A 25,964-nucleotide genomic window follows, 5' to 3' on the forward strand; every position below is an offset into this window, starting at 1 on the left:
TGTGGCTGTGTGTTTGTGTGTGTCTGTGTATGTATGTGTGTATGTATGTGTGTTTGTGTGTGTGTGTGTGTTTGTTTGTCCACATCTCGTCTCACTGCTACAAACCAATGTCTCACCATGACTCCCCCCGTTCCCCGTTCACCCTTCCCCACCCCACTTCCTCGCATGTGTGTGTGTGTGCACAGAACCGGGATGTGGCGATGAAGATGATTCGTGCGCGTGTGTACCAGCAGGAGCGCGAGAAAGCGCAGCTCGAACGCGCAGAACAGCGACGCGCCCTGGTGGGATGACGATGATGACGATGGCGATGATGACGATGGCCGTGGTGGCGGTTGTGATTAGAAATGGCTGTCTGCTGTGCATGCGCACACTGTATCTCACCACCACCACCACCACCGCAATCATCGCTGTACCAACAGATTGGAGGAACGCCTGGCTCGCGCTCTGATCGAATTCGCACATACAATTTCCCGCAGGACCGCGTCACAGGTGACGATGATGGGTGTGGCGGTGGTGGCGATGCGTTCGCTTGTGTGTGTGTGTGTGTGTGTGTGTGTGTGTGTGTGTGTGTGTGTGTGTGTGTGTGTGTGTGTGTGTAGATGAGACAGCATATGCGGAAGCAAATAGATGCTCGTGTACTCACACACACGCACACACATACGCACACATACACCCATCCCCCCCCCCTCACACACACACATTCACACATGCAGACCACCGCGTGAATGTGCGGGCGTCGCTGTCGAGCGTGCTTGAGGACGACGGCCTGGACGGGATCATCTCATCGCTTCGCCAGCACGACAACATGGAGCGACTGCTGCACGTCTTGGAGGAGGACGCCGCTACACCACACACACACAGCGCTTAGCATCATCGTTACAGTGGCACGGGCTGTGTGTGTGTCCGTTTGTGCGTGTGTGTGCATGTGTGTGCGCGCGTTTCTGTCTGTGTAAGCTTACATTTATGCGCCGCACACACACACACACCCTCGCTCATATGATCACCTGTTCGCATGTTTACTTCTTGTTGACGCCGCTGTTGTTTTACGATTGTACTGCTTGTATTTAATGATGTCTCACGTGCGTGTATGTACACATGCGCATATTAAAGAAATGGTAACTGGCCAGCAAGCCATGGGGGCGTGACGAGCGAATCGAGCGTGGCTGGCACAACTCCACACAGCCGGAACATGGCGTAACTTATCGATGCGGTGCACACACAACGTTGCATCACCACATTCATCACACCTCTCCCCCGCCCCCTCCTCTACACCTTGTCTTGCGCGTGTGCTTGTGATGTGGATGGAGGCGAGCGGTTCGACGTGCCTGCAGGCATCATCCAGATGAGCGCACAGCAGCCCGCTGTTGCCCGTTGGTGGCGGTGAGGGGCGGTGATGGCAATGGTGATGATACGATTCATGCGAACCAACGTGAATCAGACCAAAGAGTCATCCGAACAGCTTGCATGTGTGTGTGTGTGTGTGTGTGTGTGTGTGACGATGTGTGTGTGTGACGATGTGTGTGTGTGTGACGATGTGTGTGTGTGTGTGACGATGTGTGCGCTCATCTGCGCTGGATGTGCAAAGTGAATTGTAAGGCGCCACACGTGTCACCTTGCGTTGCGGCGAGGAGGAGGCAGACGGTTGAGATGGCCAGCTGCCCCACATAGAGCAGGATCACACACACCATCACGTTTAAGGGGACACGAAACAGATTGAGGATGGTCGCACGCACACGCTCGTCCACACACGCAGCGCGCAGCGTCCCCATACCCGGCCAGAACACACCCACGGCCACCTGATAGTGGTGGTGGTGGTGAAGACGGTGACGTGCGAGGGCGGTGTTAATACATATGGGACGTGGTGTGTATTGGTTGGGTTGTGCACACGCGCACAGATGTGCATGTGAACAAGCACTCATTGACATACAAATAATATGCACGCTCACACACCTCGTAAAGAAGAAAGGCTGCGAATCTCGCATGTGTCGCTGTTGTGATGGCGGGAACAGCGAGAGAGACGGTTGCGCAGAGGAACACGCCAAACAGAACAGATCGCATATCCACAGCTGCACCGCCACTCGAAGACACCCACTGCACATGTGTGTGTGTGTGTCAAGGTGTGTGTTGGTGTCGTGAGTGAGAGACGGCGTACACGTGACACAGCGCCGTGTTGATGCCACATCTTACAAGCTAATAAGGTCGAGACAACAACCCCTTCAATCTTCACCATCACGCTGCCATCATCACCGCCAATCCCACCTTGAACAGGGCGCCACCGATGGCGCAGCAGATCATGAATGTGGCGAAGATGGTGCCGAGGGGAAGAGAGGTGGTCGCCCCTTCCTGTAGCGCCGGTGTCCAGATGAACACAAACGTGTACATGGCGCCCTCAAACAGCGACTGCAGCGTTCCAAGCAGCAGCACCTGAACACCCATGAATGAATGGGTGGATGATGCATGAACAGTGTTATTGATTGCATGAAATTCACAATTCACACACACACACACACGCAACTACGCACATACACGCAACTACGCACATGTACGCACATACACACACACGCACACACCAGCACGTGCATCGCTTACGCTGCGGTCTGTGCGAATGGCGCGCCAGGCGTCTGCCAAATTCGACTGGAGATCACTTCCGGCCTGGCCAAAGTTTTCGCCCCACGTGCTCCAAACGGCAACGGTCCCCACAGCCAGCAGCGCGAAGGAAAAGTCAAACGGTGCAACAGGGTGACCAGCAAGGTCCACAGCAGCCTGAGCCACAACAACACACAAGCAACAAGTGTGAACCGTGGCTGAGAGAGAGGGAGAGTGTGTGGGGGGTGTTGCACCTCATCTTGATGCTGTTATTGCAGCAGACCTCATGCGCAAGATTGCATGCCTGCATGCACAAAGCCACCAGCAAACAGCATGCACGTACACTCCCTGTCTCATCTGAAGCTGACCTGTGCGGCCCATCCGGCCAAGATGGCGACGATGCCGTTGCCTACAGACATGTACGCGAACGTGGAAGCGAGCCACGTGCTGTCGAAGCCTGCCTTCTCGTGCTCTGCAACCTGAATAATCCCCGAAGTACACACAAGCAGATGCAGGAGAACGACAGGGTGTACGTGGGTGTACCAATTTGAGATGGAGAACATAGTCAAGCAGCAACGCCACAAGCACTGCGTCGTGACATGAACGTTTGACTTGACTACAGCCGCTTCCATTGATCCCCCTCTTCAAACACACACAGGCCCTTGTGCTCGTCTGCGTTTCTCTCTCTCTCTCTCTCTCTCTCTCTCTCTCTCTCTCGCCCTCTGGTGCGGACCACTGACCATCCAGGCCTCAAACACGGAGAAGAGGAGCGACGTGGCAATGCCGCCGAGCACACGCCCGACAATCAAGACGGGGAAGCTGTTGAAGTGCTTGGTGACGCAGGACGCCATGTACAGCAGCCCATACAGCACAGCACCTAGGCGAGCAGCAACCGTGGTGGCAGGCAACAGTACACAGGCAAGCACACAACGTATGAGCTCGTGTGGGGAATCGAAGATGCAGCCGCTGGGCTGCACGTAATGTGTGGTTTTATACGCACACCACTCTCACCCGCCAGGCATGCGACGACGACAACAACATCATGCAAGCGAGAGCCGATGGGTTGTGGGCCTGACATCTCACCAAACTTTCGACCACGCTTGTCCGCGAGGCTGCCGGCAATGGTGCCCAGCGTGAGGGATGCACCGAAGCCAGCGATGAACAGCTGTCCGTTCTGGGCAATGGAGAACCCGTAGTGCTCGTACAAGTTGTAGACATAGGGCCCTTGCGCCCAATCCGCGGCCGTCATCACCAGATACACCGTGAGAAACCGCCACTGGAACTGCCTGAGCAAGGCGCAAGGTATGCGCATTACAGTGTGTATATGTGTATGTGTGTGTATGTATGTGTGTGTGTATGTATGTGTATGTGTGTGTATGTGTGTGTGCGTGTTGGAGTGAGGCCATGGAAAGCTGAAGCATTGACGAGCATGTCAGTCGCAAGAACTCACTCCTTCGAACCTGAATGAGTTGGATGCGGCCGTGTGGGTGCTATTCGCTGCTGCAGATGACGACGGCTTGCGCTGTGCAAACAGCAACAGTCCCAGCACAACAGCGGTGCATGCACTCACATACGAGTACACCATCGTCGGCGTGGGTTGCAGGGAGGACATGTCTGCATTGATCAGCTTCAATGGTTGTAGAAAATCATGTACATCTCCAGCCACTTTTCACAACTGCACTGACCAAAAAAGAAAAACGCGCGGTGGTTGGTGGTGTGTTGTTGTCAAGAGAAGAAGAGGCTGCTGTGTTGTTGTTGTTGTTGTTGTTGTGGTTGTTGTTGTTGTTGTTGTGGTTGTTGTTGTTGTTGTTGTGTGTGTTGTTGTTGTTGTTGTTGTTGTTCCCCTCGCTCAAGTTGGCTCACCTTGTTGGCGTGTTCATTCCTTGCTCGCTGTAGGAACATCAGCAGAGAGCATCAAACGCTAGGAATCAAGCGCTTTTGTCTGCCATAATGTCGGTGCAGCAGTCTTCCGTGGCCCCCTTGCAGATCCCTGCGCAGCAGTCACAAAGTCGCTTGCAGACCGGGTGCGCCAACACGTGCATTTGTGTGGCTGTGTGTGTGTGTGGCTGTGTGTGTGTGCATGTGTGTGTCTGCGTGTGTGTGTGTGTGTGCATGTGTGTGTGTGTGTGTCTGCGTGTGTCTGCGTGTGTGTGTGTGTGTGTGCGTTGTATGTGCAGCACCTATGCCAATGCACAAGCATGTGTACACATGAGCATACAAGTGTGCTCATCCTCCCGTTTCCTTCTGTCTCAAAATCCTCCATCCTGCTCACGCGCAGGTATGCGAGCAACACGCGGCCGGTGATTGTGTACAATCCGGAGGTGGACGACGACGATGGCCTGCGCAACCTGTGCAGCCCACAACTCCACTTCTCCACCCGCACTGCCCGTGACTATGACAAGGCCCATGGCTCTGTGCTCGATGAAACCGAGCGCACCATGCACCCAAAGACGTGGGGCACACAGGGCGCAGAGTACGCTGCAGCGCACTACGCCAGCGCTCGCGCTGCGGCCACGCGCTCCAGCGGTTACCGTGCGCAGATCCAGCACACCCTCCCAAAGTCCAAGGAGGTGTGTGTGTGGGGGGGAGAGGGCTAGGTGTGTGTGTGTGTGTGTGTGTGTGTGTGTGTGTGTGTGTGTGTTTTGTGTGTCTGTGTGTGTTTTGTGTGTCTGTGTGTGTATGCGTGTGTGTGTGTTTTGTGTGTCTGTGTGTGTATGCGTGTGTGTGCGTTTTGTGTGTCTGTGTGTGTATGCGTGTGTGTGTGTGTGTGTCTGTCTGTCTGTACATGTCATGTGACATGTATGCTGTGGATTGAATGAGCTCACCCTCACATGGTTGTGGCTGCTTGTTGATTCAGGTCGATCCACCATCGGTACGCAACTCCGAATTATGTGTGTGTGTGTGTGCGTGAGTTGACGTTTGTTTGTGTACTTGCTTCGTATGTACTCATGGTGTTCGTTGCTTTCACAGACGCTGACCACGGAGGCAAGGCAGAGTTTCCGTCCAGCACAGCTGTACCCAGAGCACAAAGTCCCGGGCACCGCAGGTAAATGCGTGCACTGTGTGCCCCTGAATTGTGAATGCTTTGGCCCGCATGCCTTCATCATCACTCAACACACTCACACCCACGACATACATGCGTGTATTACATTACACAGCGGGTGCGCGCGCGACACATGCGGCCCGATCCTCTGCCTTTACAAACAACCTGCAAACCAGCGCATTCGAGCCCTCACTGGAGCCACTCGAGGTGTGTGTGTGTGTCTGTGTGTCCGTGTGTGTGTGTGTCTGTGTGTGTGTGATTGTGTCTGTGTCTGTGATGCGATGAACCAGGTGCATGTTGCGTGGGTGCGGTTGCTTGGTCACGCCCGTTGCTGACACCTCACCACCACATCACCTCCTTGTCGTCTTTGTTGACGCGTCGACTGTGTGCCGAGCAGAAAGCAACAGAAACGCGGTCTCGGTTTGCGCAGTCTCCAAAGAAGGAGGTGTGCCTCATACCCCTCCCGTGTGACGGTACTGGCTTGTTGCACGTATGTCATGCTGAACAAACACCGCACTTTATGACCACTCTTCCGCCTCACCCATGCACATGGCACACGCGCGCGTCATGTGTGTGTGTGCGTATTTGTGCAGTTTCGGCTGCCGCCGATTGTGAAGCAGCCGTCACAGTACGAGTACGGCTATCGGCCCCGCCCTTTTTTCCTCCCGCCACGATCAGACCAGGTAATGTAGTGGATGGTAGTAACGAGTGGTGTTGTGTGCGTGTATATTCAAGGTATGCGCAGAGGGAAAGCCGTGCGTGGTCCAGGTGCTGTGCCGCTTACGCTGTTGCTGTTGTTGCTGTTGGCATGTGTGCAACAGGTGTATGGCGAGCCTGTGAAGAAAGACGTGCCGACAACGGCGCGTCTGGCGCGTTCTGACCCGACAGAGTACTTCAACCGAACAAACACGCGATCCAACGCAACGTACGCTTGCAGCATGATGTGTGTATGTGTGTGTGTGTGTGCGTGTGTGTGTGTGTGTCTGTGTGTGTGTGTGTGTGTCTGTGTGTGTCTGTGTGTGCGTGTGTGTCTGTGTGTGCGGATGTGGATGTGTGCCTGCTGTCGTTTGCACGGGTGTGTGCTACCACCACTGACACGCACTCTCTCGTTTCTCCCCCTTCTCTCTCCTATCGTCTTCACTTGTCTTCAGATGGACACAGACAAACTTTGGTAACAAGCACCAGGAGGCCATGGACGAGGGCCACAGGATGCTCTATGGCAACAAGTGCGAGAGATGGATTGCGTGTGTGTGTGTGTGTGTGTGTGTGTGTGTGTGTGCGAAACTGGAGCGAGACATCCCTCGGCTTACCCTCCTCTCGATTGTTGCCCTCCCCATCTCACCTTTAGTCCCTCCTCGCATCAACCACTTCACAACAACAACAACAACAACAACAACAACAACAACAACAACAACAACAACAACAACAACAACAACAACAACAACAACAACAACAACAACAACAACAACAACAACAACAACAACATCCCCTGTCTCGTAGGCACTTGCTGCAGGACACGCGTGTCAAGAAATCTGGCTTTGTTCGCAACGTCGACATCTTCAGGTGTGAAAGATGAGATGGCGGGTTGATGCGTGCGTGATGCGAGAGCTCATAGCATGGCCATTGTTTTTCCAACACCATCTCGCCTGCTGTACCTGTCTCCTCACTATGCGACTACCACCATTGCAAATGCCACCGTGTGTGTGTGTGTGTTTTATCTGTGACAGCGTTGAGCCTGATGACGAGAAGGAGCGCTTTCGCACAACAACGCGCATGAGCTATGCTGCCCGGCCATGAGCGAGCAGGGAAGCGACCGCACATGGATAAAATAAGTCTATCCACACGACGCACACATGCACAAAGGAGACGTGGCTTCTTCTTCCATTGACTTTGTTGTTTGCTGCCCAAAAGCGCGAAAACCTTCGAACAAACTTTGCGGACAGCAACGAAGGAAGATGAACAACCCTGGCCTGACGTTGGTGGTGGTGGCAAGTTGCTCGCTGTTGTTGACGATGATGCCGTTCATCGGCGTTGTTGGAGGGGTGACGCTGAAGGAGGACGGTGCGGGCGCGTTTCACATCAACACTAGCGATCCAATGAGCCAGCCCGTGTTCGTGAACGGGATGCAAGTGGATGGGCTGTTCGAGACAATGGACACGCTGTTGCGGGCATTCTCAACGCAGCAGAGTACCATCGACGCGCAGCAGAGCACGATCGATGCGCTGCAGAGCACGGCCTTCGCGCAGCAAAGCGCAATTGATGGACTGTGTCGTCGGGTGGAGCCGAGTGCAAAGACCTTTGGGCAACTTGGCTCGCAGGCTTCAAAATGGGCAGATGGTGTGCTTGGGGGCAATGGTCTGATATACGCCGCGCCGCACTTTGCATCCTCCGTGCTTATCATTGATCCCAGCACCAACACCGTCGACACAACCACAATCTCCGGACTTGGGGCAGACGATCGCAAGTGGGCTGGTGGGGTACTAGCTGACAACGGGCTCGTTTACATGTTTGCTGCTTCCAGGCCAACAATGCTCATCATCGACCCAGACACCAACACCATTGACATCACAAGCATTCACTCGCTTGGTTCCGGGCAAAACAAGTGGTTTGGTGGCGTGGTCGCCAGCAACGGCGTCATCTTTGGCATCCCATTGTCTGCGACCTCTGTTCTCATCATCGATCCAGAGACCAACACAGCCGACATCACCTCCATGGCTGGTCTCGCTTCCGACTATGACAAGTGGTTCGGCGGTGTGCTGGCAGACAACGGCCTTATCTACTGCACACCAATCCGTGCAGCCTCTGTCCTCATCATCAATCCACAGTCCATGACCATGGACCTCACCACCATCAGTGGCCTCGGCACGAGCGCCAAGTGGCTTGCCGGCGTGCTTGCAGGCAACGGACTCATTTACACGATCCCATTTCTTTCGGCATCGACGCTTGTTATTGATCCAGCCACCAACACGACCAGCCAGGTTCGTGCTGTTTCTCAGTCCTCCATCAGGGACTGGGCGGACGGTGTGCTGGCACCCAACGGCAACGTCGTTGGCATTCCTTTCGACTCCTCATCCGTCTTCATCATTGATCCAACGACCAACACGATTGATACAACGAGTATCAACGACCTTGGCGGGACAGGCAAATGGTATGGCGCGGTTCTCGGTCCAAACGGCCTCATCTACGGCATTCCACACTATGCGGAGTCCGTCCTCGTCATCGATCCGGGATGCTGATGTGTGTGTGTGTGCGTGTTTTTGCGTGTATAGGTGTATGGATGTGTGTGTGTGTGTGTGTGTGTGTGTGTGTGTGTGTGTGTGTGTGTGTGAACTTCTTGGTTGTCCTTGCCCAATCTGTCATTCATCTGATTCCTTAACCCTCTCTTAGCGTCAACTTTCGTTCTTTCAACTCTGTGACTGCATCCTGTACGCCTACCACTGTTCATTGGTCCTTGACTTTCACCACCAACTGTCATGTCACAACAACAACGACAATAGAAGGCGGACACCACAACCAAACCAACCACAAGCCCCCCCCCCCCATGTCGACGTAAACGTCTTCCCGAACGCACGCGCGCGCGCGCACACACACACACACACACACACACACACACACACACACACACACACACACACACACACACACACACACACACACACACACACACAAAACAAAACAAAGCACAACACACACACACACACACACACACACACGCACACACACACACAACAAAACAAAGCACAACACACACACACACATTCACTGCTCCTGGTCCGCGTGTGCTGCTGGAGCAAGGGAGAAGGTGTCCTGGCTCACGTGGCGGTTCACCACCCACGTGTATGCGCTGTCAAACGCCGCCGGAAACGCGGTCCGGGCGTCCACAGCCAGCCCCGCGTAAAGGGGGAAGTACGCTTCCCGCATGCGGCGGTACGCAGCCCACAATACGGACGCGGCACACTCGCGCGATGACGCCAGGAGGTAGGAGGGCATGCTCAGCTCCATGTGCCGGTGGCGGTCGTCCGCGTGCACAAACTTGCGCTGCACTTCCGTCTTCACGCCGCCCGGGCAGTGCACGGTGACGCTGACGCCGTGCGCGGCCAGCTCCGGTCGCAGCGTGTCGAAGAACCCGTGCAGGGCGTGCTTGGTGGCTGCGTACCCGGCCTGGAAGGGCGCTGGTATCCGCGCGTAGAACGAGCTCACAACCACCACCCGCCCGCGCGTGCGCTTGAGGTGCGGCAGTGCGGCGTGCGTCGCCCGCACGTACCCCCAGTAGTTGACCTCCATCAGCCAATGCAGCGCGTCTGTGTTCGGAAGGTCTTCCAGCCGCGACCACGTGCCGGCCGTTCCCGCGTTCAAGATGAGCGTGTCAATGCGGCCGAGCCGGGCAGCGGCCGTCTCGACGAGCGACATCGCGTCCTCGGGTCGCGTCGCGTCGTACCGCACAATGTGCACCGATGTAGCGCCAGCTCGGCGGCACTGCTCTGCAACCTGCTCCAGCCTCTCCATCCGCCGCGCCGCCAGCAGCAGCGCAGCGCCGGCTTCCGCAGCCAACAGCGCCACGTCCTTCCCGATGCCTGAGGATGCTCCCGTGATCACCACCGCCTGGTTCAGCATGCCCGGCACGACGCCCGCTTTAGTCCAGGCAAGAGCGTCATTGCCGCTCGCGGCGTCGTCAAAGGCGGAGATGTCGTGGCGTGCTGCAAGCAGCGCCTCCTGCCAGCTCACGTCCACGGAGCGCTGCTGCTGTGCCTGCTGATGCGGTGGGGTGGGGACGTGTTCCGGGTTGTAGACCTGTAAGCCAGCACGGGCAGCCGCGAGGCACAGCTCCACGACAACGAACCCGGCGTGGTAGGATGCGTCGATGACCAGCGCCGCGGCCTTGCCCAGGTGAACGGGGATCAGCAGCACGGCTTGCAGAGTTGCGGCCGTGTCCAGTGGGGCCACCTTGTACCCCAGCGTCAGCAGCACCGCCAACACCCCCACGCCAACACCCACTCGCCACCAACTCACCACCATGTCTTTGCGTTGTTGTCAGTGCTTGCTTGCTTGTGAGAAAAGAAGAGCAAGCAAAAACGCAACACAGTCATCAACAACAACATTCAAACGAGCAAGAAAGCGACAGACAGACAGACAGACAGACAGACAGACAGACAGACAGACACACACACACAGACACACACACACACAGACACACACACACACACACACACACACACACACACACACACACACACACACACACGCCGCTGATCAACCGACACACCACACCTTGATTCACTCTCTGATGCGAGCGCAAGATCCAAAGGGGCCATGGGACTGCGTGGTCGCGGGTGTCTCGGACGCCTGCAACTTTATCAAGCCCATCAAGCTCCTTTACAAGTGGGTAAATACGGCGTTGCTTGCGGTGGTGCGGCTGCTGCGGTTGTTGCGGTTGTTGCTGTGATGTGTTGTTGCGGCATTGTTGGTGTTGTGCCTGTCCTTCCCTCACGTCGCTGTCATCTGCGCTGTCCATGCACGTTGGCAGTAACCAAGAAGTGAGGCAGAACGCAGGCAACTGCTTTGTCCTCAACGGCTGGCTCTTCATGGTGTGTGTGTGTGTGTGTGTGTGTGTGTGTGTGTGTGTGTGGTGTGTGTGTGTGTGTGTGTGTGTGTGTGTGTGTGTCTGCCTGCTCGCCCGTATAGACTTCTCGTGGTTGCTTGCTCGCACCCCTCGCCCCTACACGCACACGTCTTCTCACCCACCCACAACCACACGCACGTGCGTTCATATGGATAGGGGAGCTTGGTGTTCTATAACTTGCTGCTTCGACCCAGCATCCAGTTTGTGCTCGTGTACACATGGAACGCCAACGAGCGGGAACAGAACCGTCTCCTCAGCGACGCGTCGCTCGTGTATGTGTGTACGTGTATGTACGAGTGTGTGTATGTTGGTTCTTTGCTTGTCTTGCCAATCGATTACCTCCCTTGCGGTTGCTTACGGTTTCACATGCTTTGTCCTCATGCACACACACACACACACACACACACACACACACACACACACACACACACACACACACACACACACACACGCACGCACACGCACACACACACACACACACACAGTGCTGTGGAGAAAGCGTTGTGGGTCGTGTTCAACGTTGCGTGGGTATTCCCTCTCTTCTTCCTCGCAAAGGTCCTCAACTCCCTCTACTACCAGGTGTGTGTGTGTGTGTGTGTCTGCGACGCTTGCGTCTCTCTGTATCTGACCTTGCTGTTGATGCTCATGCAATCACTACGCCCCTCTGCCTGCGCCCGCATTGCGTGCACAGTGCAACAACAGCACCTCACCACCGCCACTGCACATTCGTGCACTGCCACCACCAACAGAAAGTCGCCAACATCTCCTTCCGCGTCTTTCGCGGCGAAGCGCTCGCCGGTTACGACAAAATCAGACAGCAGGAGTAAGCGTGTTGGTGTGCTTGTGTGTGTGTTTGTGTGTGTTTGTGTGTGTTTGTGTGTGGTGTGTGTGTGTGTGTGTTTGTGTGTGGACGTACACTGTAGTCTATGTGTCTGTGCGCATGTGTGAACGCATACGTTCGCTTATGTGCGCACACAACTACACGTGCGTGCATCCGTACAGAAGTGCCCACAACTGTCCATACCATACAAGTAATTTCTTTTTAACACCCCCTTGCATCACGCACTCTGCACGTGGCAGTATTGTTGGGTGGCTCAGCCTCAACGTCGCTGACCTCATCTACAGCTTCATCATGCAGACCATCATGGTCATAGAGGTGCGCCATCTGCCGTTGTACGCTGCAGTGTGCATTGGTGCATGTGTATGCGTATGTGCGTGTGCGTTGCAGTGTGTGTATTGTGCATGAAAGCGTTCGCCTGTTGGTTGAAATGGTCGCTTGCCCATCTTCATTCGTCTCGTGCTTGCGCTGCTTTTCCATGCTGCCTTGTTCCCATCCCCCACCACGTTTACTCCCACCTAACCGCCATCCCATCCACCCATTTCCACGTTCGCCACACCACCTCCTTGTGTCACCCTGTTGTTGCTGTCAGATTGCGTTTCTGCCGCACGCGCCCTTTGGTCCCGTCCTCAGCTTCATCTTCTCCTGCTGGATCACATCCCTCTACTGCTTTGAATACGGCTGGATCAACGCAGGTGTGTGTGTGTGTATGTCGTGTGTGTGTGTGTGTGTGCGTGTGTATGTCGTGTGTGTGTGCGTGTGCGTGTGCATGTCGTGTGTGCGTGTGTGCGTGCGTGTGTGCGTGCGTGTGTGCGTGTGTGTGTATGTCGTGTGTGTGTGTGTGTGTGTGTTGCTATCAATATGTCTGTGTTCCCCCTCACCCGCACCTCCATCCACCAGCCCATCACCCTCCCCAACTACTCACAACCTCCCTCCGCCTCCTCCGCCTCCTCCGCTGTGCCTCGTGCTTAGGATGGTCGTTGAACAAGCGCATCAAGTTCTTTGAGCGCCACTGGGCTTACTTCTTCGGCTTTGGCTTTCCCTTCACCATCATCACCTTCTTCTGGGAGTTTTTCGTCAGGTGTGTGTGTGTGTGTTGGTTGACATTGCTTTGCGGTGTTTGTGCCTGCCTTGATGTCTCCTCTGCCCTCATGTGCGTGTATTGAATTGCACCCACTTCTCACGCCAAGCACATCCTCTCCCCTCTTATCCCATTGTTGCCTGTACAGCACGGCCGTGTTTTCCATGTTGTTCCCGCTCTATGTGATTATGGCGACAGCAAACAACCCAATACCAACGTGAGTTGCTACTGCTTGTTGGCTTGTTGGTTGATCTCTTGCCCAATGTCGTGTGCTCGTTCCCCTCACGTACACACACACACACACACACACACACACACACACACACACACACACACACACCCACACACACACACACACACACACACACACACACACACACACACACACACACACACACACACACACACACATAACCTTCCACCCTCCTCAAGGTCGAAGGAGCTGTCGCTGTACCGGTGGGCGCCAGAGTCTGTGCCCATCTGCAGCCCTGCCCGCCAAATCACAAACCGGCTCGTGCGCTTGCTGGGAACAGCACCTGCCACGTCCTCACCCTCCCCTGTACCTGCAGCATCGCGAAGATGACCGCCACATTGTGTGTCTTGCGTGTGTTTGTGTGTCTTACGTGTGTGCGTGTGACTTGTCATGTCTGTTTGCTGTGTTGCTCCATGTCTTCTCCCCTCTCCCTTCAATCTCTTCTCTCGTCTCGTCTCGTCTTCTTCAGCTCGTGCACCATCTGCAGAAAACCCGTGTCTTGATAAAAATATGCGACTGGTCCACAATTTATTCTTCCACTTGCAAGTGGCAGAAAAAAAGTACACAGAGCACACACAGAGCGAACAACCGACAGGCAGACAGTTTGTTTGTGCCAGTTCCAATCCACACATCCACTGCCACCGCTCACCGTAGCCACGCATCCCATACCATCCAATCCAAGCAACGCACTGGTGGTACACGACCTTCTCTTCCTTTTCGTGGCTACGCCACGCATTGGTCTCTGTCGTTGTTCCAACAGCACGCTTTCCTCCCGTTTGTCTTCGTTTCCCGCGCCAGAAGCTTGGCCCCTGTTTCTGTTTCGTGCGTGTCGCGTGCGCTTCTGTTTTGTCGCCGTTCCATCTTTTGGCTTCCTCCTCGCCGTCATCTTGCTGGGCAGCGGTTCGGTTCTCAGTGCCCCCACGTTTGTGCAGAGCAACAATTCCTGAGCAGAGGAGCATCATCGCAGCATGCTTCGACCCCACGTTGTGAGTGCCCATGCTTGTCGACAGTCAATGTGTGTATGTGTGAGTGCGTGTATTGTGTGTGGGCAAGTGAGTGAATGAGTGTGTGTGGGTATAGTGTGTGTGTGTGTGTGTGAGTGTGTGTGTGTGTGTGAGTGTGTGTGTGTGTGTGTGTGATTGCCTGTCCCTGTGTCTGTGTGCGAGCGTTGTCGTGTGTTATCGACTGCCAACGTGTCAGCCCACACACACACACACACACACACACACACACACACACACACACCGATGGACCGGCCGCGCTAGTTAAGTTTCTACTCGAAGGTATAGCCCGTCCTACAGCTGTTGTTCTCACGTCGGAGGACTATGGTATGTTTACTCACGAAAAATTAAGTCACAGGAATGTGAGACTTCCTTAATGCATCCAGGTCTGATTGATCCATATTGCAAAAAAAAACACACAGAAAAAAAAAAAAAAAGCAAAAGAAAATTAAAATTACGAGTACCGTACGCACACACACACACACACACACACACACACACACACACACACACACACACACACACACACACACACACACACACACACACACACACACACCGTCACTCGCCGCGTTTGCTCACCTCTTCGCTTCGCTGTTCCTTGTGCAGCCCGTGATACCACGGGAGCCCAGAGACGTTTGGGCGTTTAATCTCGAGGATGAGATCGCGCTCATCCAGGAGACGGCCATCCACTATCCATACGTGGCCATGGTGCGTTGCTGTACATTTGCCTTCCTCAGAGCTGCTGCTGAATCAGTGCCTGCGGCCGCACACTGCAACAGCTGGTGCACGGCTCCTGTTTTCGCGGGCGCATACATACTCTCACCGCTGCGTTTCTGCGCTTTGTTTGTGTCGTTCCCACAGAACACGGTGTTCCCTGGCGTTGTCGGCAAAGTGCTTGGTGATTTCGACTCGGGTAGCGAGCTTGTATTGCAGGAGATAATCGCCAACGTCAACCTGTACGTGTGTGCGCATGTGTGTGTGTGTGCGTGTGCGTGTGCGTGCGTGTACGTGCGTGCGTGTGTGTGTGTGTGTGCGTGTGCGTGTACGTGTACGTCTGTCTGTCTGTCTGTCGTTTCGACAATCGGTGCATTTCCAGCAATTCGCCGTCCTTCCACCCTCACACTCTTCCCGCCTGTGCTACCATCACTCACATTTTTTGTGTCAACCACCACCACCACCACCACCACCCCATCCCCGCAGCATGAACATGCTGCAGCTTGGCATCACGCTGCTGGACGAGCAGGGCAATCTCCCGCCAAAGTGCTGCTCGTGGCAAATCAACTTCAGAATCGACCTTGCGGCCGACACATACAGCCAGTCGTCGCTGGACCTGCTGCGGTCGACCGGGTTTGACCCGCTGCGTAACGAGCGGGACGGCGTGTCCCACGAGCAGTTTGCCAGCCTCCTCACCTGCAGCAACCTCGTCCTCTCCGACGACGTCACCTGGATCACCTTTGGAGGGTGCGCGCCCTATGTGTGTGTGTGTGTGTCTGTGTGTGTGTGTGTGTGTGTGTGTGTGTGTGTGTGTGTGTGTGTGTGTGTGTGTGAGGGTGGGTGGTTGTTGGTGCACACGTCAGTAGGCGAAGGGCATTGGCATTGTTCATGTGGCAGTTGAACCCACTAGCGCCCTTGAGTGCCTGCCAATCATTGTTCAACTCAACTCACGTCGTGCGCGCGCGTGTGTATATATGACAGCGGCTTCAACATGGCGTACCTCCTCAAGATTTTGCTTGGCGAATATCTCCCTTACAACTCCAGAGAGTACTTTGAGAACCTCTTGTACGTCCTCCATCTCTGGCTGTTGTTTGTGTGTGTGTGTGTGTGTGTGTGTGTGTGTGTGTGTGTGTGTGTGTGTGTGTGTGTGTGTCTGCGTCCGTTTGTCTGTCTGGTTGGCTGGTTTTCTGTGGTTGTCTTTGTGAGTCGATCCAATCGCCCATCCCTCACCACCATCTCTCATCACCACCACTACCCTCACCATCATCGTGATTGTGACAGCCTGTACTTCCCGCAGTTGTATGACGTGCGGTATCTGGCAGATTCTGTGAAGAATCTCAAGGGCGAACTCCTCGAGATCTCCGAGCACCTCAAGGTGAACGATGATGACGATGAGGAACAGGAGCAGGAGGGGTGAGGGGGGATGATGATGATGATGGGTGGTGGAGGTGGTGGTGGAGGTGGAGGTGGAGGAGGAGGGTGCTGCTGTTGAATAGGTGGAGGTTGAAAGGGCAGCATCGCCTTGGCTGTTTGTGGAGTTGATTCTGCTGCACCGTCGCACTTTCGGGGTTGCATGTGCACGCCGTTCACCACCATGCCATCCCCGGCACACTCATTGACACGTGCATCTGCCTGTGTCACCATTGCAGATTCCGCGGATGCAAGGAAACCACTCGGCCGGCAGCAACAGCTACCTCGCCGGGATGGCCTTCTTCAGGATGAGACAGGTGGGCTCATGCTGGTTCGAAAGGTGTACACACACACAGGCACACACACACACACATCCACACCCACACATATACACACACACACATCTACACCCACACATACACACACACACACACATCCACACCCACGCACACACACACACACACACACACCTCCACACACACCTCCACACACACGCACACACACCCACGCACACACACACTCCTTCTCTCACCCAACACACACACACACCTTCACACACATGCGCAGTCGTACTTTGAAGGGGTGATTGATGAGAAGTTCAATGGTGTGCAGCACCTGTTGGAAGGTGCCATGCCCCTCATGTAAACGACACACTCAAGCACAGGTGTTGTGCGTCGGTGCTTCCCTTGCTTCGCTTGTTCTGTTGTGTCGTTGTGCGTTTTCTTTGTTGTTTCTTTCTTTCTTCTTTTTCTGCGGTTACACCATGTTCCCAAGTTGCTGCGCCCAGTTCGATGTGTGCAGCAGCAAAGCCCCCCTCCCATCTTTTCATCTTTGGTAATTCGTTGTTTTCTTCCCATCACTGTGTGTCACTTCCATTCCTTCCTCCCCTTTTGTCTTTGCTAATTCAACCATGCCCCCCTTCCACCTCCGTTGTCCTTGTTGTTATTGCTGTGCGTGTGTATGTGTGGCGATGCATACAGTTGCTGCGCTACATTCGCTTGCTCGGTCCCTTCTTTCCACTTCTCTTCTTTGTCTCCTTGCCTCTTTCCTCTCTCTCTCCCTCCTCTACTCTCTCTTCGTCCCGTGCACTCCCTTGTCTCTCTTCTCTTCACTACCTGCCTCCGTTATTCGGATTTCGCTTCGCGTGCATGTGTGCGTGTATGTGTGCGTGTGTATGTTGTGTGTGTATGTTGTGTGCGTGTGTGTGTATGTTGTGCGTGTGTGTTTGTGTGTAAACTGCTAAAGCGCTTGCAGCGCGATTATTTCACCCATTGCGTGCTGCACTGTTCATATCTGTGTTGTGTGCGCACCCTGTCCACGCTGTTTGGTGGCGCTGTTTGTTGCTGTTCTTCCTGGTGGCGGTGCTTAGGTTCGTGATTGCCACCTGTGGAATGAATGGTCAATTGTTGAGCCCTCCACGCGTTGGACACGTGTGCTGTGTGCGTGGTTTTGTTTCATTGGTTAGTCGAAACCTCTGATGGTGATGCTGGTGCTGATGGTGTGCTGACTGAGATGGTTGTGGTGGCTAATACACCATGTGTTGGTGTTGGTGCATGTTGCGTGTTGACCTGCCCTGCCATATCTCCTCTTGGAGGATAGAGGGCCAATGCATGGCCTCAGCACGGACAACAATACATGCGCTCTCTTCCATCTTGACACGGACACCGTTGAAGACGCTGATGTATGTTACGTGTATTATCGATCATTATGCACACACACACGCACACCAGCAAGCAAAGGGAGGTGAGACAACCAAACAAAAGCAAACCAATCAACAGTAGCAGCAACCACAACAAACACGACAGCACGTCACCACCACCACCACCACCACCACATCACCGTCATCAGCGGTCATCGCGGCTCCTCCGCCTCACGGGTGAACGTGAACGGGAACGCGAACGTCCACGGTGGTGGCGGTGGCGTGTCGACCGCTCTTCTGCCCTCCGATCAGCATCATAGCGATCGCGATCACGATCTTGTTCATCTCTGCGCCTGCGGTCGTATGCACCGTCTGTGCTCCGCCTGTGTGACCTGCCGCGGCCACGCTCACTCCTCTCGCCACTCGCACTCCGGCTGCCCCGACGCACACGCCTGTCATCGTATCGATCACGATCATCATCGCGATCACGATCATGTCGAGCGTGACGGTCGTGGGTACTGCCGGCGTTGCGGGCATCATTGTCGCTGCCATCACTGTTGCTGTCGTGGCGTTGGCGGCGGGCACTGCGAGGCGATGGAGGTGCGTGATCGCGACTGTACGACTTGGCTGGGGAGCGGGAGGAGCGCTCCTTCCTGTCGGTCCTGTCTGTCCTGTCTGTCCCACCCTTCTTGTCTCGCTTGTCCTTCTTCTTCTTGTCCTTCTTCCTCTTTCTCTTCTTGTGTGAGGAAGATGAGTCGTAATCTATCGCACGCGAATGCGCTGCGCGGGGGGGGGGAGTGAGCATGAGGGCGCGCGGGTGGGTGAGTTGAGTATGAGCAAAAGTGACTGATGAATGAGCAGTAAGAAGAAAGACCGAGAGGAAGGGCGTGCGAGTGTGTGATGAATGACAGTTTGTGTATGCAGCTGCAACCAAACAAGCAAGCAATGCCATGTGTATGGTTGACAACCCACCGTGCTCTGCCTTGTGCTTCTTTGCCTTTTTCTTCTTCTTCTTACTCTTCTTCTCCTTCCTCCTCAGTTCCTCCGCAGCGGCCCACTTGTCCCGGCCAGACGCCAGCGCCACTGACGACGACGATGACATTGGCGCTTCTGCTTCTGTTGCTGTTGCAGTCGCGCCGGCGTCGCTGCCCCCAACCTGCGCCGCCTGATATGGGGTGGTGGAGACGAAATGAAGTGAGGTGAAGGACGTACATTAGAACGCGCGCGTGTGAGAGTGAGAGTGAGTGTGTGTGAGTGTATTTGTGTGTATTTGTGTGTATTTGTGTGTGTGTGTGTGTGTGTGTGTGTGTGTGTGTGTGAATGAGAGAGTGAGCGAGCGTGTGAGGATATGGGTGTGTATGGACGTTGACGCCCTTCCGTCTCTGTTCGCTGCTTCCCATGTTTTTCATGCTTCCGTTCACTCTCTCCCCCTACTCCACCTTCCATGATTTCTCCATACCTCGTGGCTCAAGGACAGCTGGCGTGGCTTCTCGTCTGCACCAGGACCCTATACGCAAAGCAAGCAGAATTGTGATCCAGTCAGTGCACAGAACGGAGTGACAACACTAATGCTTGAGACCCGATCATCATGGCATCGAACGCAATGTTGCACCCATGCTTAAACACACACACACACACACACACACACACACACACACACACACACACACACACACACACACACACACACACACACACACACACACACACACACACACACACAACGAACCTCGAAGAGCTTGATGCCTTGATCGAGCAGCTTCTTGTCCTGTCGTGACATGGACCGTCTGACCAAGAGAACTCTGCCTGGCCACCACGCGTGCCACCGCGTGTGCGGTGGTAGATGCCCGCCATCGTGCTCAAGAGGGGTGGTGTGATGTCGTGCGGTCGCTCTTCTCCTCTTTCTCCTCTTTTCTCTCTTGTTGTGGTTGTGGAGGATTCATGGAAGATATGAACATTTATCGACCATGGATGAGGCCGTTATCGCTGTGCGTTCATGGCAGGACTTTGCTGTGCTCTTGTGTGTGTGTGTGTGTGTGTGTGTGTGTGTGTGTGTGTGTGTGTGTGTGTGTGTGTGTGTGTGTGTGTCTGTGTCTGTGTGTGTGAGTGTGTGTGTGTGTCTGTGTGTGTGTCTGTCTGTCTGTCTCTGTCTGTCTGTCTGTCTGTCTGTCTGTCTCTGTCTTTCTCTCTGTGCCTACATGTACAAAGTGCTTCTTCTCTGCACTGTTGCTTCCAACTCAACCCACCACTGCAATGTGCGCGACAGTTGGTTGGCCACTCGTTGGCCGAGAAGAAGGCCATCGCTGCCAGGCTGCGACTTCACTCGCCGCTACAGCTGGAAATGTGAGCGCAGTGTATCTTTGGGGTTTGTGTGCACACGATTCTCCGACCACAGACGTGTCTTGCTTCAATTCTGTCACCACCCACGCGTCTCTTTCTCACGCCCTTCCTCCCCTTCCCCTCGTCGCACTCGTCGCACTCTTCCCACTCACCATGAAGCCACTCTGCACCGACCTTGTCGGCAGCGCCAGTGGCCAGTGATGCATACATCATCTTGCTGGATCTCTCCCAGCCCGCACAGTGAGTGACGCGCCCTGTGCTTGCCTTTTCAGCGAGCAACCGCCAAACAGCAACAACAACAACAACAACAACAACAACAACAACAACAACAACAACAACAACAAACACCGCCATGCTTACAAGTGCATGCACATGCCATGCCGGACAGGATTGAGGATCTACAGTCGTCAATATCAGCGTCCATGCTGAACAAGACCTTACTTGTCTTCTACGGTGCGTGCGTGCGTGTGTGTTTCTGTGCGTGTGCTATCACATGGGAGAGTGCGTACCAGCGTGTCAGTGCTTGTGCGCATCAGTGTGTCTTCATGATTCCTGTGACCAACCTCATGCCATGTATTTGTGTCAATTACCAGTCCCGCAGCAAGGCTCCCAAGTGGTTGAGATGGACAGCATACTTGATCTAATCGACTTTGACATTCCGTACACCTTCGTCGACTTTGCAGTCAGTCACAGCTGCGTCTGCATGAACGAGACCCCGCATGCGTGCGTCCGTGTTTGCGTGTGTGCATGTGTGCATGGCTGCATGCAACGTGTGTGTGTGCGTGTGTCATCTTGAATCCCTATGACCACTCACACCCATCCCCACCCATCCAAACACCCTGCAGGCCGAGTCCAGCGTGCGTGCGCTCGTGCAGCGTATCGAGTCGCTAGTGCAGGTGTCGACGGGCGCGTGTCTCGGTTACAGCGTTGCCCTCGCCCGCTCCGCCATACAGCAGCGCACGCGCGCAACAGTCGCCACAGAACACGCCAGCATGGACACGTCTGCTCCATGAAACGAAAGAGGTGTTGTGTGTGTGTGCTTGTGTGTGTGTGTGTGTGTGTGTGTGTACGTGCGTGTTATGTTTGTGTTTGTATGTGTGCGGTTTCAACTTTGTCGCCACGCTCGTCTCTCAGCTCTCAGGGTCATGGTTCCGTCATTTGCAGCTGTCAGTGTTCGTGTGTGTACTTGGGGAGGGAGAGTGGATGGAAGGAAAGGAGGGAAGAGCAAGACAGAGCATGACACGCGTTCGTGCAGCAAATGCGGGTGCACAGAGCACTTGCATCAGCAGCGCTCACATGCAAGCGATGCGTGCGTGCGTGCGTGGTGCAATTTTGTGCTTGTTGTTTGCTGGCATTTGCTTGCAGGCACGGGGCGCATTTAGAACTGCTTGAGGATGTTGCGGCGAATGTAGAACGAGTCGAGCTTGTCGGCCTTGACGTTGCCGGCAGCTGTTTTTGAGTGGATGCGTGTGTGTGCGTATGTGTGTGCGTGCGTTTGAGATGAGAGGCGGGGGGGGGGATGGACGGCGTATTGGGTGGGGGTCATGCACTTGATACCGATGCAGATGATGTGCGTGTACAGTGTATGTGTGTGTTTGGATGACGCTTTCTGTACACATAAACGGACCCAACAAGCGCAACAAGCGGCTGACACAGCCAACACATGCAAGCATACAAGCAACAACAACCACCACCACCACCACCACCACCACCATCATCATCATCATCATCATCATCATCATCATCATCGTCGTCGTACCGAGGATGCGCTCGAGGCGGTCAATCTCCGTGGCGGGGAAGTCGTTGCCCTTGTCTGCAATCTTCTTCATCACCTTCACGTAGTACGACGCATACTTGGAGTCGTGCTTGGCAGCCTCGGCCTCAGCTTTGGCAAGCACGCTCTCCCGCTCGCCCTGGCGTGATAACGAGGCACACACACACACGCACAAAAACAGAGATGGGGGGAGGGATATTGTGAGGGACACGCATTCATGTATGTACCTGTCCACGTGTATACGTGTGTGCGTGTGTGTGTGCGGCTATCTCAACAAGCAATCACCACCCGTCCACCCCAGCCGCCCATCACATCACAACATATCATACAACACAACACAACACAACACACCAGACCATATCACAACACATCATATTACAACATATCACACCACATCACAACACATCATACAACACAACACATCTCATCACATCACGGCACACGACACCAGCGATGCCGTTGTAATGAGCGGAGCACCTCGTCAGCGAAGGCCTTTGCGAGCTCGTCCAGGACGGAAATGAGACCAGCCTGCAGCAGTAGGCAGCAGGCAGCACGGAGAGGAGGAGAAAGGGAGGGGTTGTTACGAAGAGCGCGTGAATGAGAGTGAGGCAGGTGGGCACATTGCAGGCCACTTGCGTCGATGCAAGCCCTCATCATCACCACTACCACCACGGTGCCAAGGTTCGTACGTCGTCAGCGAGGGCGCCGCCAGGGAGCCGCTTGGCGCCTGTCTTCTCGTTGATAAACTCAACAAAGTCCTTCTCAGACCGGCCAGAGGAGTACTGCGCACAGGCAGCAGTGGTGGAGATATTGTTGATATTGGTGGTGGTGGATTGTGTGAGTAGTTGTGGGCAGGTAGCAAGCAGTGACGAACAACGTGGCCACAACACAGCGAGCTGGCTTGTTTCAAGGTGCAACTTGAGGTGCGGGTGCATGTGGTGCGAGCGATGGTGATCGGGGTGGGTGATTGCGGTGATGGTGAAAATGAGTTGATGCGTGCAACGCGTGTGCTTGGCTTACGTCCTCGCCGTCCTTGTTCGACTTTGGGAACCACTTGAGCGTAGGAAAGCCCGTCACGTCGTACCTGCACACATACAGACAGGACATGGGGACACGGTGATGTTAGAAATGGGCGCTTGTAGTGTGTGTTAGTGTGTGTATATGTGTGTGCGTGTGTACATGCGTGTGTGTGTTTGCATGTGTGTGCTCGAGAGAGAGAGACAGAGACAGAGAGAGAGAGAGAGAGAGAGAGAGAGAGAGAGAGAGAGAGAGAGAGAGAGAGTGTGTGTGTGTGTGTGTGTGTGTGTGTGTGTGTGTGTGTGTGTGTGTGTGTGTGTGTGACGGACCGGGAGGGGATGCCACGGTACTTGTCGGCGTCCATCTTGGCAATGACAATCTGAACGCAAGTGCAACCACGACGACGACGACGAAGATCAAGTAGATGATGATGACAACGGCGGCTTGAGATAACGAAGGAAACAATCACACACTCAAGTACCACAGACACAACAGTTGACAAGCAGCCACCGCTTCAGCCACCACATCGACTGCCACCCTCATTTCAGTTACAACCCCTCAACAACCCCCACGGCAGTGTTGGCTTCGCACTTACGTCGTCCTCGTTCTTGAAGTCGTTGCCGACCTTCTCGTATGTCGGAGCGAGCCTGCAGGCAACGCAAGCAGATGCACCGGTCAGCATCGTGGCACGACAAGGCACAGCGCACAGCGTGTGAGTGGAATGTTGAAAGGGAGATGGCAGAAGGTGGTGACACGAACAAGAAGGTTGGCATTGCTCCCATGATGGGTGCACAGGCGTGTTCAGACATGTTTACACGCACGCACACACACGCACACACACGCACACACAGACACATACACGCACACACAGACACACGCACAGAATGAAGGTGTGCTTGACTTACGACTTGCAGTGGCCGCACCACGGCGCGTAAAACTCAACAAGAACGTCCTTGTTCTCGTCCATCACAATCCTACAGGGGGCGGAGATGAAGGTCAGTTGACACGCAAGAGAGGGGGAGTGAGAAGGAGAGGGTGTGTGAGCAATTAGCGAGTGAGTGAGAGTGAAGGAGAGTGGGTGAGCAATTAGCGAGTGAGTGAGAGTGAGGGACGGAGATGCACATGAAAAAAAAAAAAAACACACGGCAGACACACATGGCAGACACACACAACAATACAATACTCTGTAACGCACTGGTCGAAGTTTGACTCGTCGAGGACGACGACGTCGGAGGGCTGCTTCTTGATGCGACCGCGGAATCCGCTCTTCTCGTTGATGAACTGTACCAGATCCTCAGCGCCGCGACCGCCAGAGTACCTGGTGTGCCAACCCATTTACGCAGTATGTGGTGGCGGTTGTTTGTGAGGTGACACGGTTGTGTTGTGGAGGGCCCCGGCAGGCGGTGGTTGATGGACACGCGCGAGAATGGCGATGGTGGTGTTGGTTGGTGAGCCATGGCGGTGATCGACAGGCAAGTGCGGGTACAGACTGCTGTGTGTGATGGTTGGCAACTGCAAATGAGCAGAGAGAGGGACACTAGATGCAAAGTGAGGGGTTGGAAGCTTACGCCTCAGGTTCGGTGGCGCCCTTAGGGAAGTACTTGAGGGTGGGGAAGCCGCTCACGCCAAAGCGGGAGCCAAGCTCGCGGTGCTTGTCAGCGTCAACCTGACATTGAGTGAGTGCACGGCGGCATTGCAGCGCAAGCGGATCAGTGAGCGTGGAAGCAGGCAAGCAGAGATTTGAGAGAGTGTGGGTGGGTCGGGAACACACACACACACACACACCACGCACACCACGCGCTGACAAGTAACCCCAAACAAACACACATAAACAAACAAACACACACTCACACACAAGCAAACAAGCAAACAACCAAATAACAACAGCACCTTGGCGATGACGACGTCGGAAATGTGGGAGAAGGCATCACCAACTTCCTCGTAGGCGGGAGCCATGGACTTGCAGTGGCCGCACCATGGCGCGTAAAACTTGACAAACACAAAGCGGTCGCCTGTAACCACAACCACCCACCAACACGAAGCAGTGCCGTTGAGGTGAGGACGGGTGTTGTGTTGTGTTGCGTTGTGTTGTTTGTCGCGTATCAGATGACGTGGCACCACCACACCACCTCCACCACCTTGCCACACACATACATGCACACAAAACACACAGACACAGAACCACAAAAACATGGGCTGGCGTCTTGTCGTTACCGTTGACAATGTCGTCAAAGGAGTCTGGCTCAAGCTCCAGCACGTGGGCGGAGGTAACGGCTGCAAACAGCAGCACACCAAGCACTGCTACCACTGACTTCATCTTGAGGGAGACACAACACACAAGAGAGAGAGGAGAGAGAGAAGCTTGGCTGGCTGTGTATTGGGTTGGTTAACGAAAATTGCGTGTGTCTTCCACAACATTCGTGCCTTTCTGGGAATAGTGGCGGCAGTTGTGGCGAGAGCGAACAAGAACAAGAACGACAGCGGCTGGGGTGGCACGCTGGTGGTAGACAATTGCTTTCCTCTCTCTTGTCCTACTTGAGGGCTTTTGACAGACAAAGGGACGTTGAGACGAGCCTGTGAAGAAGAGGTGTGTTTTGTTTGTGTGTGGGATACGTGCGCCGTTACAGTCACAAGCTGACTGCGTC

General features: G+C 54.6%; 10 protein-coding genes across 10 annotated transcripts in view; 6 read left to right on the top strand and 4 right to left on the bottom strand.

Moving 5' to 3' along the window:
* The window catches only part of PTSG_02767 (peptide chain release factor 2), a 3,032-nt gene extending 2,028 nt beyond the window's left edge, over positions 1-1,004 (top strand). Inside the window, exons 7-9 of the mRNA XM_004996213.1 lie at positions 186-281; positions 420-489; positions 714-1,004. Coding sequence (XP_004996270.1) covers positions 186-281; positions 420-489; positions 714-868 — 321 coding nt within the window. The 3' untranslated portion in view covers positions 869-1,004. The remainder of the gene's footprint in view (positions 1-185; positions 282-419; positions 490-713) is intronic.
* A 42-nt stretch (positions 1,005-1,046) lies between these two features.
* PTSG_02768 (uncharacterized protein) lies at positions 1,047-4,225 on the bottom strand. Its single transcript, XM_004996214.1, has 9 exons — positions 4,047-4,225; positions 3,670-3,872; positions 3,327-3,463; positions 2,955-3,065; positions 2,590-2,763; positions 2,260-2,424; positions 1,951-2,091; positions 1,613-1,796; positions 1,047-1,361 (listed from the first exon to the last, which is right to left on the bottom strand). The coding sequence occupies exons 1-9, from the start codon at positions 4,196-4,198 to the stop codon at positions 1,267-1,269; spliced, it is 1,362 nt and encodes a 453-aa protein (XP_004996271.1). The 5' UTR covers positions 4,199-4,225; the 3' UTR covers positions 1,047-1,266.
* A 311-nt stretch (positions 4,226-4,536) lies between these two features.
* On the top strand, positions 4,537-7,426 carry PTSG_02769 (uncharacterized protein; the record flags this gene model as incomplete). Its single annotated transcript, XM_004996215.1, has 11 exons — positions 4,537-4,610; positions 4,865-5,156; positions 5,444-5,458; positions 5,557-5,632; positions 5,745-5,836; positions 6,027-6,074; positions 6,223-6,312; positions 6,451-6,554; positions 6,781-6,855; positions 7,130-7,192; positions 7,357-7,426. 11 exons carry the CDS (start codon positions 4,537-4,539, stop codon positions 7,424-7,426), a joined length of 999 nt encoding a protein of 332 aa, XP_004996272.1.
* A 158-nt stretch (positions 7,427-7,584) lies between these two features.
* PTSG_02770 (uncharacterized protein) lies at positions 7,585-9,141 on the top strand (the record flags this gene model as incomplete). Its single annotated transcript, XM_004996216.1, has 1 exon — positions 7,585-9,141. One exon carries the CDS (start codon positions 7,585-7,587, stop codon positions 8,863-8,865), a length of 1,281 nt encoding a protein of 426 aa, XP_004996273.1. The 3' UTR covers positions 8,866-9,141.
* A 222-nt stretch (positions 9,142-9,363) lies between these two features.
* On the bottom strand, positions 9,364-10,717 carry PTSG_02771 (short-chain dehydrogenase/reductase 10c). The gene has a single exon (XM_004996217.1). It carries the CDS (start codon positions 10,643-10,645, stop codon positions 9,389-9,391), a length of 1,257 nt encoding a protein of 418 aa, XP_004996274.1. The 5' UTR covers positions 10,646-10,717; the 3' UTR covers positions 9,364-9,388.
* Positions 10,718-10,913: 196 nt separating this feature from the next.
* PTSG_02772 (uncharacterized protein) lies at positions 10,914-13,751 on the top strand (the record flags this gene model as incomplete). Its single annotated transcript, XM_004996218.1, has 10 exons — positions 10,914-11,008; positions 11,154-11,214; positions 11,406-11,521; positions 11,735-11,828; positions 11,999-12,072; positions 12,330-12,405; positions 12,680-12,782; positions 13,060-13,168; positions 13,317-13,385; positions 13,601-13,751. The coding sequence occupies 10 exons, from the start codon at positions 10,914-10,916 to the stop codon at positions 13,749-13,751; spliced, it is 948 nt and encodes a 315-aa protein (XP_004996275.1).
* A 230-nt stretch (positions 13,752-13,981) lies between these two features.
* Positions 13,982-18,122, top strand: PTSG_02773 (uncharacterized protein). The gene is made up of 8 exons (XM_004996219.1): positions 13,982-14,407; positions 15,032-15,133; positions 15,287-15,381; positions 15,626-15,886; positions 16,121-16,204; positions 16,421-16,514; positions 16,789-16,866; positions 17,117-18,122. The coding sequence occupies exons 1-8, from the start codon at positions 14,390-14,392 to the stop codon at positions 17,192-17,194; spliced, it is 810 nt and encodes a 269-aa protein (XP_004996276.1). The 5' UTR covers positions 13,982-14,389; the 3' UTR covers positions 17,195-18,122.
* A 103-nt stretch (positions 18,123-18,225) lies between these two features.
* On the bottom strand, positions 18,226-19,976 carry PTSG_02774 (uncharacterized protein). The gene is made up of 4 exons (XM_004996220.1): positions 19,918-19,976; positions 19,648-19,695; positions 19,161-19,353; positions 18,226-18,950 (listed from the first exon to the last, which is right to left on the bottom strand). The coding sequence occupies exons 1-4, from the start codon at positions 19,966-19,968 to the stop codon at positions 18,394-18,396; spliced, it is 849 nt and encodes a 282-aa protein (XP_004996277.1). The 5' UTR covers positions 19,969-19,976; the 3' UTR covers positions 18,226-18,393.
* Positions 19,977-20,155: 179 nt separating this feature from the next.
* On the top strand, positions 20,156-22,055 carry PTSG_02775 (uncharacterized protein; the record flags this gene model as incomplete). The annotated part of the gene is made up of 7 exons (XM_004996221.1): positions 20,156-20,176; positions 20,455-20,531; positions 20,688-20,768; positions 20,917-20,981; positions 21,122-21,210; positions 21,374-21,551; positions 21,670-22,055. 6 exons carry the CDS (start codon positions 20,156-20,158, stop codon positions 21,539-21,541), a joined length of 501 nt encoding a protein of 166 aa, XP_004996278.1. The 3' UTR covers positions 21,542-21,551; positions 21,670-22,055.
* Positions 21,699-25,742, bottom strand: PTSG_02776 (uncharacterized protein). The gene is made up of 12 exons (XM_004996222.1): positions 25,534-25,742; positions 25,210-25,331; positions 24,888-24,985; positions 24,515-24,637; positions 24,225-24,293; positions 23,915-23,966; positions 23,649-23,698; positions 23,323-23,386; positions 22,992-23,084; positions 22,780-22,830; positions 22,288-22,441; positions 21,699-21,977 (listed from the first exon to the last, which is right to left on the bottom strand). The coding sequence occupies exons 1-12, from the start codon at positions 25,634-25,636 to the stop codon at positions 21,907-21,909; spliced, it is 1,050 nt and encodes a 349-aa protein (XP_004996279.1). The 5' UTR covers positions 25,637-25,742; the 3' UTR covers positions 21,699-21,906.
* Between the last annotated feature and the right edge of the window lie 222 nt (positions 25,743-25,964).

The sequence above is a fragment of the Salpingoeca rosetta genome (assembly GCF_000188695.1).
Source record: "Salpingoeca rosetta unplaced genomic scaffold supercont1.6, whole genome shotgun sequence".
Lineage (NCBI taxonomy): Eukaryota > Choanoflagellata > Craspedida > Salpingoecidae > Salpingoeca > Salpingoeca rosetta.

What these genes read in the sequence shown, in the direction of transcription:
- PTSG_02776 (XM_004996222.1), bottom strand. Translation starts at nt 25,636, where the DNA reads ATGAAGTCAGTGGTAGCAGTGCTTGGTGTGCTGCTGTTTGCAGCCGTT. An exon ending in TACCGTGGCATCCCCTCCCG is followed by an intron (nt 23,387 to 23,648) that starts GTCCGTCACACA and finishes GTATGTGTGCAG; the next exon opens with GTACGACGTGACGGGCTTTC. An exon ending in CGAACAAGGACGGCGAGGAC is followed by an intron (nt 23,085 to 23,322) that starts GTAAGCCAAGCA and finishes GCCTGTGCGCAG; the next exon opens with TACTCCTCTGGCCGGTCTGA.
- PTSG_02768 (XM_004996214.1), bottom strand. Translation starts at nt 4,198, where the DNA reads ATGTCCTCCCTGCAACCCACGCCGACGATGGTGTACTCGTATGTGAGT. An exon ending in CAAGCGTGGTCGAAAGTTTG is followed by an intron (nt 3,464 to 3,669) that starts GTGAGATGTCAG and finishes CTGCTCGCCTAG; the next exon opens with GTGCTGTGCTGTATGGGCTG. An exon ending in CAGCCTTTCTTCTTTACGAG is followed by an intron (nt 1,797 to 1,950) that starts GTGTGTGAGCGT and finishes CACCACTATCAG; the next exon opens with GTGGCCGTGGGTGTGTTCTG.
- PTSG_02771 (XM_004996217.1), bottom strand. Translation starts at nt 10,645, where the DNA reads ATGGTGGTGAGTTGGTGGCGAGTGGGTGTTGGCGTGGGGGTGTTGGCG.
- PTSG_02774 (XM_004996220.1), bottom strand. Translation starts at nt 19,968, where the DNA reads ATGTCACGACAGGACAAGAAGCTGCTCGATCAAGGCATCAAGCTCTTC. An exon ending in AAGGCATCAAGCTCTTCGAG is followed by an intron (nt 19,696 to 19,917) that starts GTTCGTTGTGTG and finishes CTTTGCGTATAG; the next exon opens with GGTCCTGGTGCAGACGAGAA. An exon ending in GAAGCACAAGGCAGAGCACG is followed by an intron (nt 18,951 to 19,160) that starts GTGGGTTGTCAA and finishes CGCGTGCGATAG; the next exon opens with ATTACGACTCATCTTCCTCA.
- PTSG_02773 (XM_004996219.1), top strand. An exon ending in AGATCTCCGAGCACCTCAAG is followed by an intron (nt 16,515 to 16,788) that starts GTGAACGATGAT and finishes TCACCATTGCAG; the next exon opens with ATTCCGCGGATGCAAGGAAA. An exon ending in CCTTCTTCAGGATGAGACAG is followed by an intron (nt 16,867 to 17,116) that starts GTGGGCTCATGC and finishes ACACATGCGCAG; the next exon opens with TCGTACTTTGAAGGGGTGAT.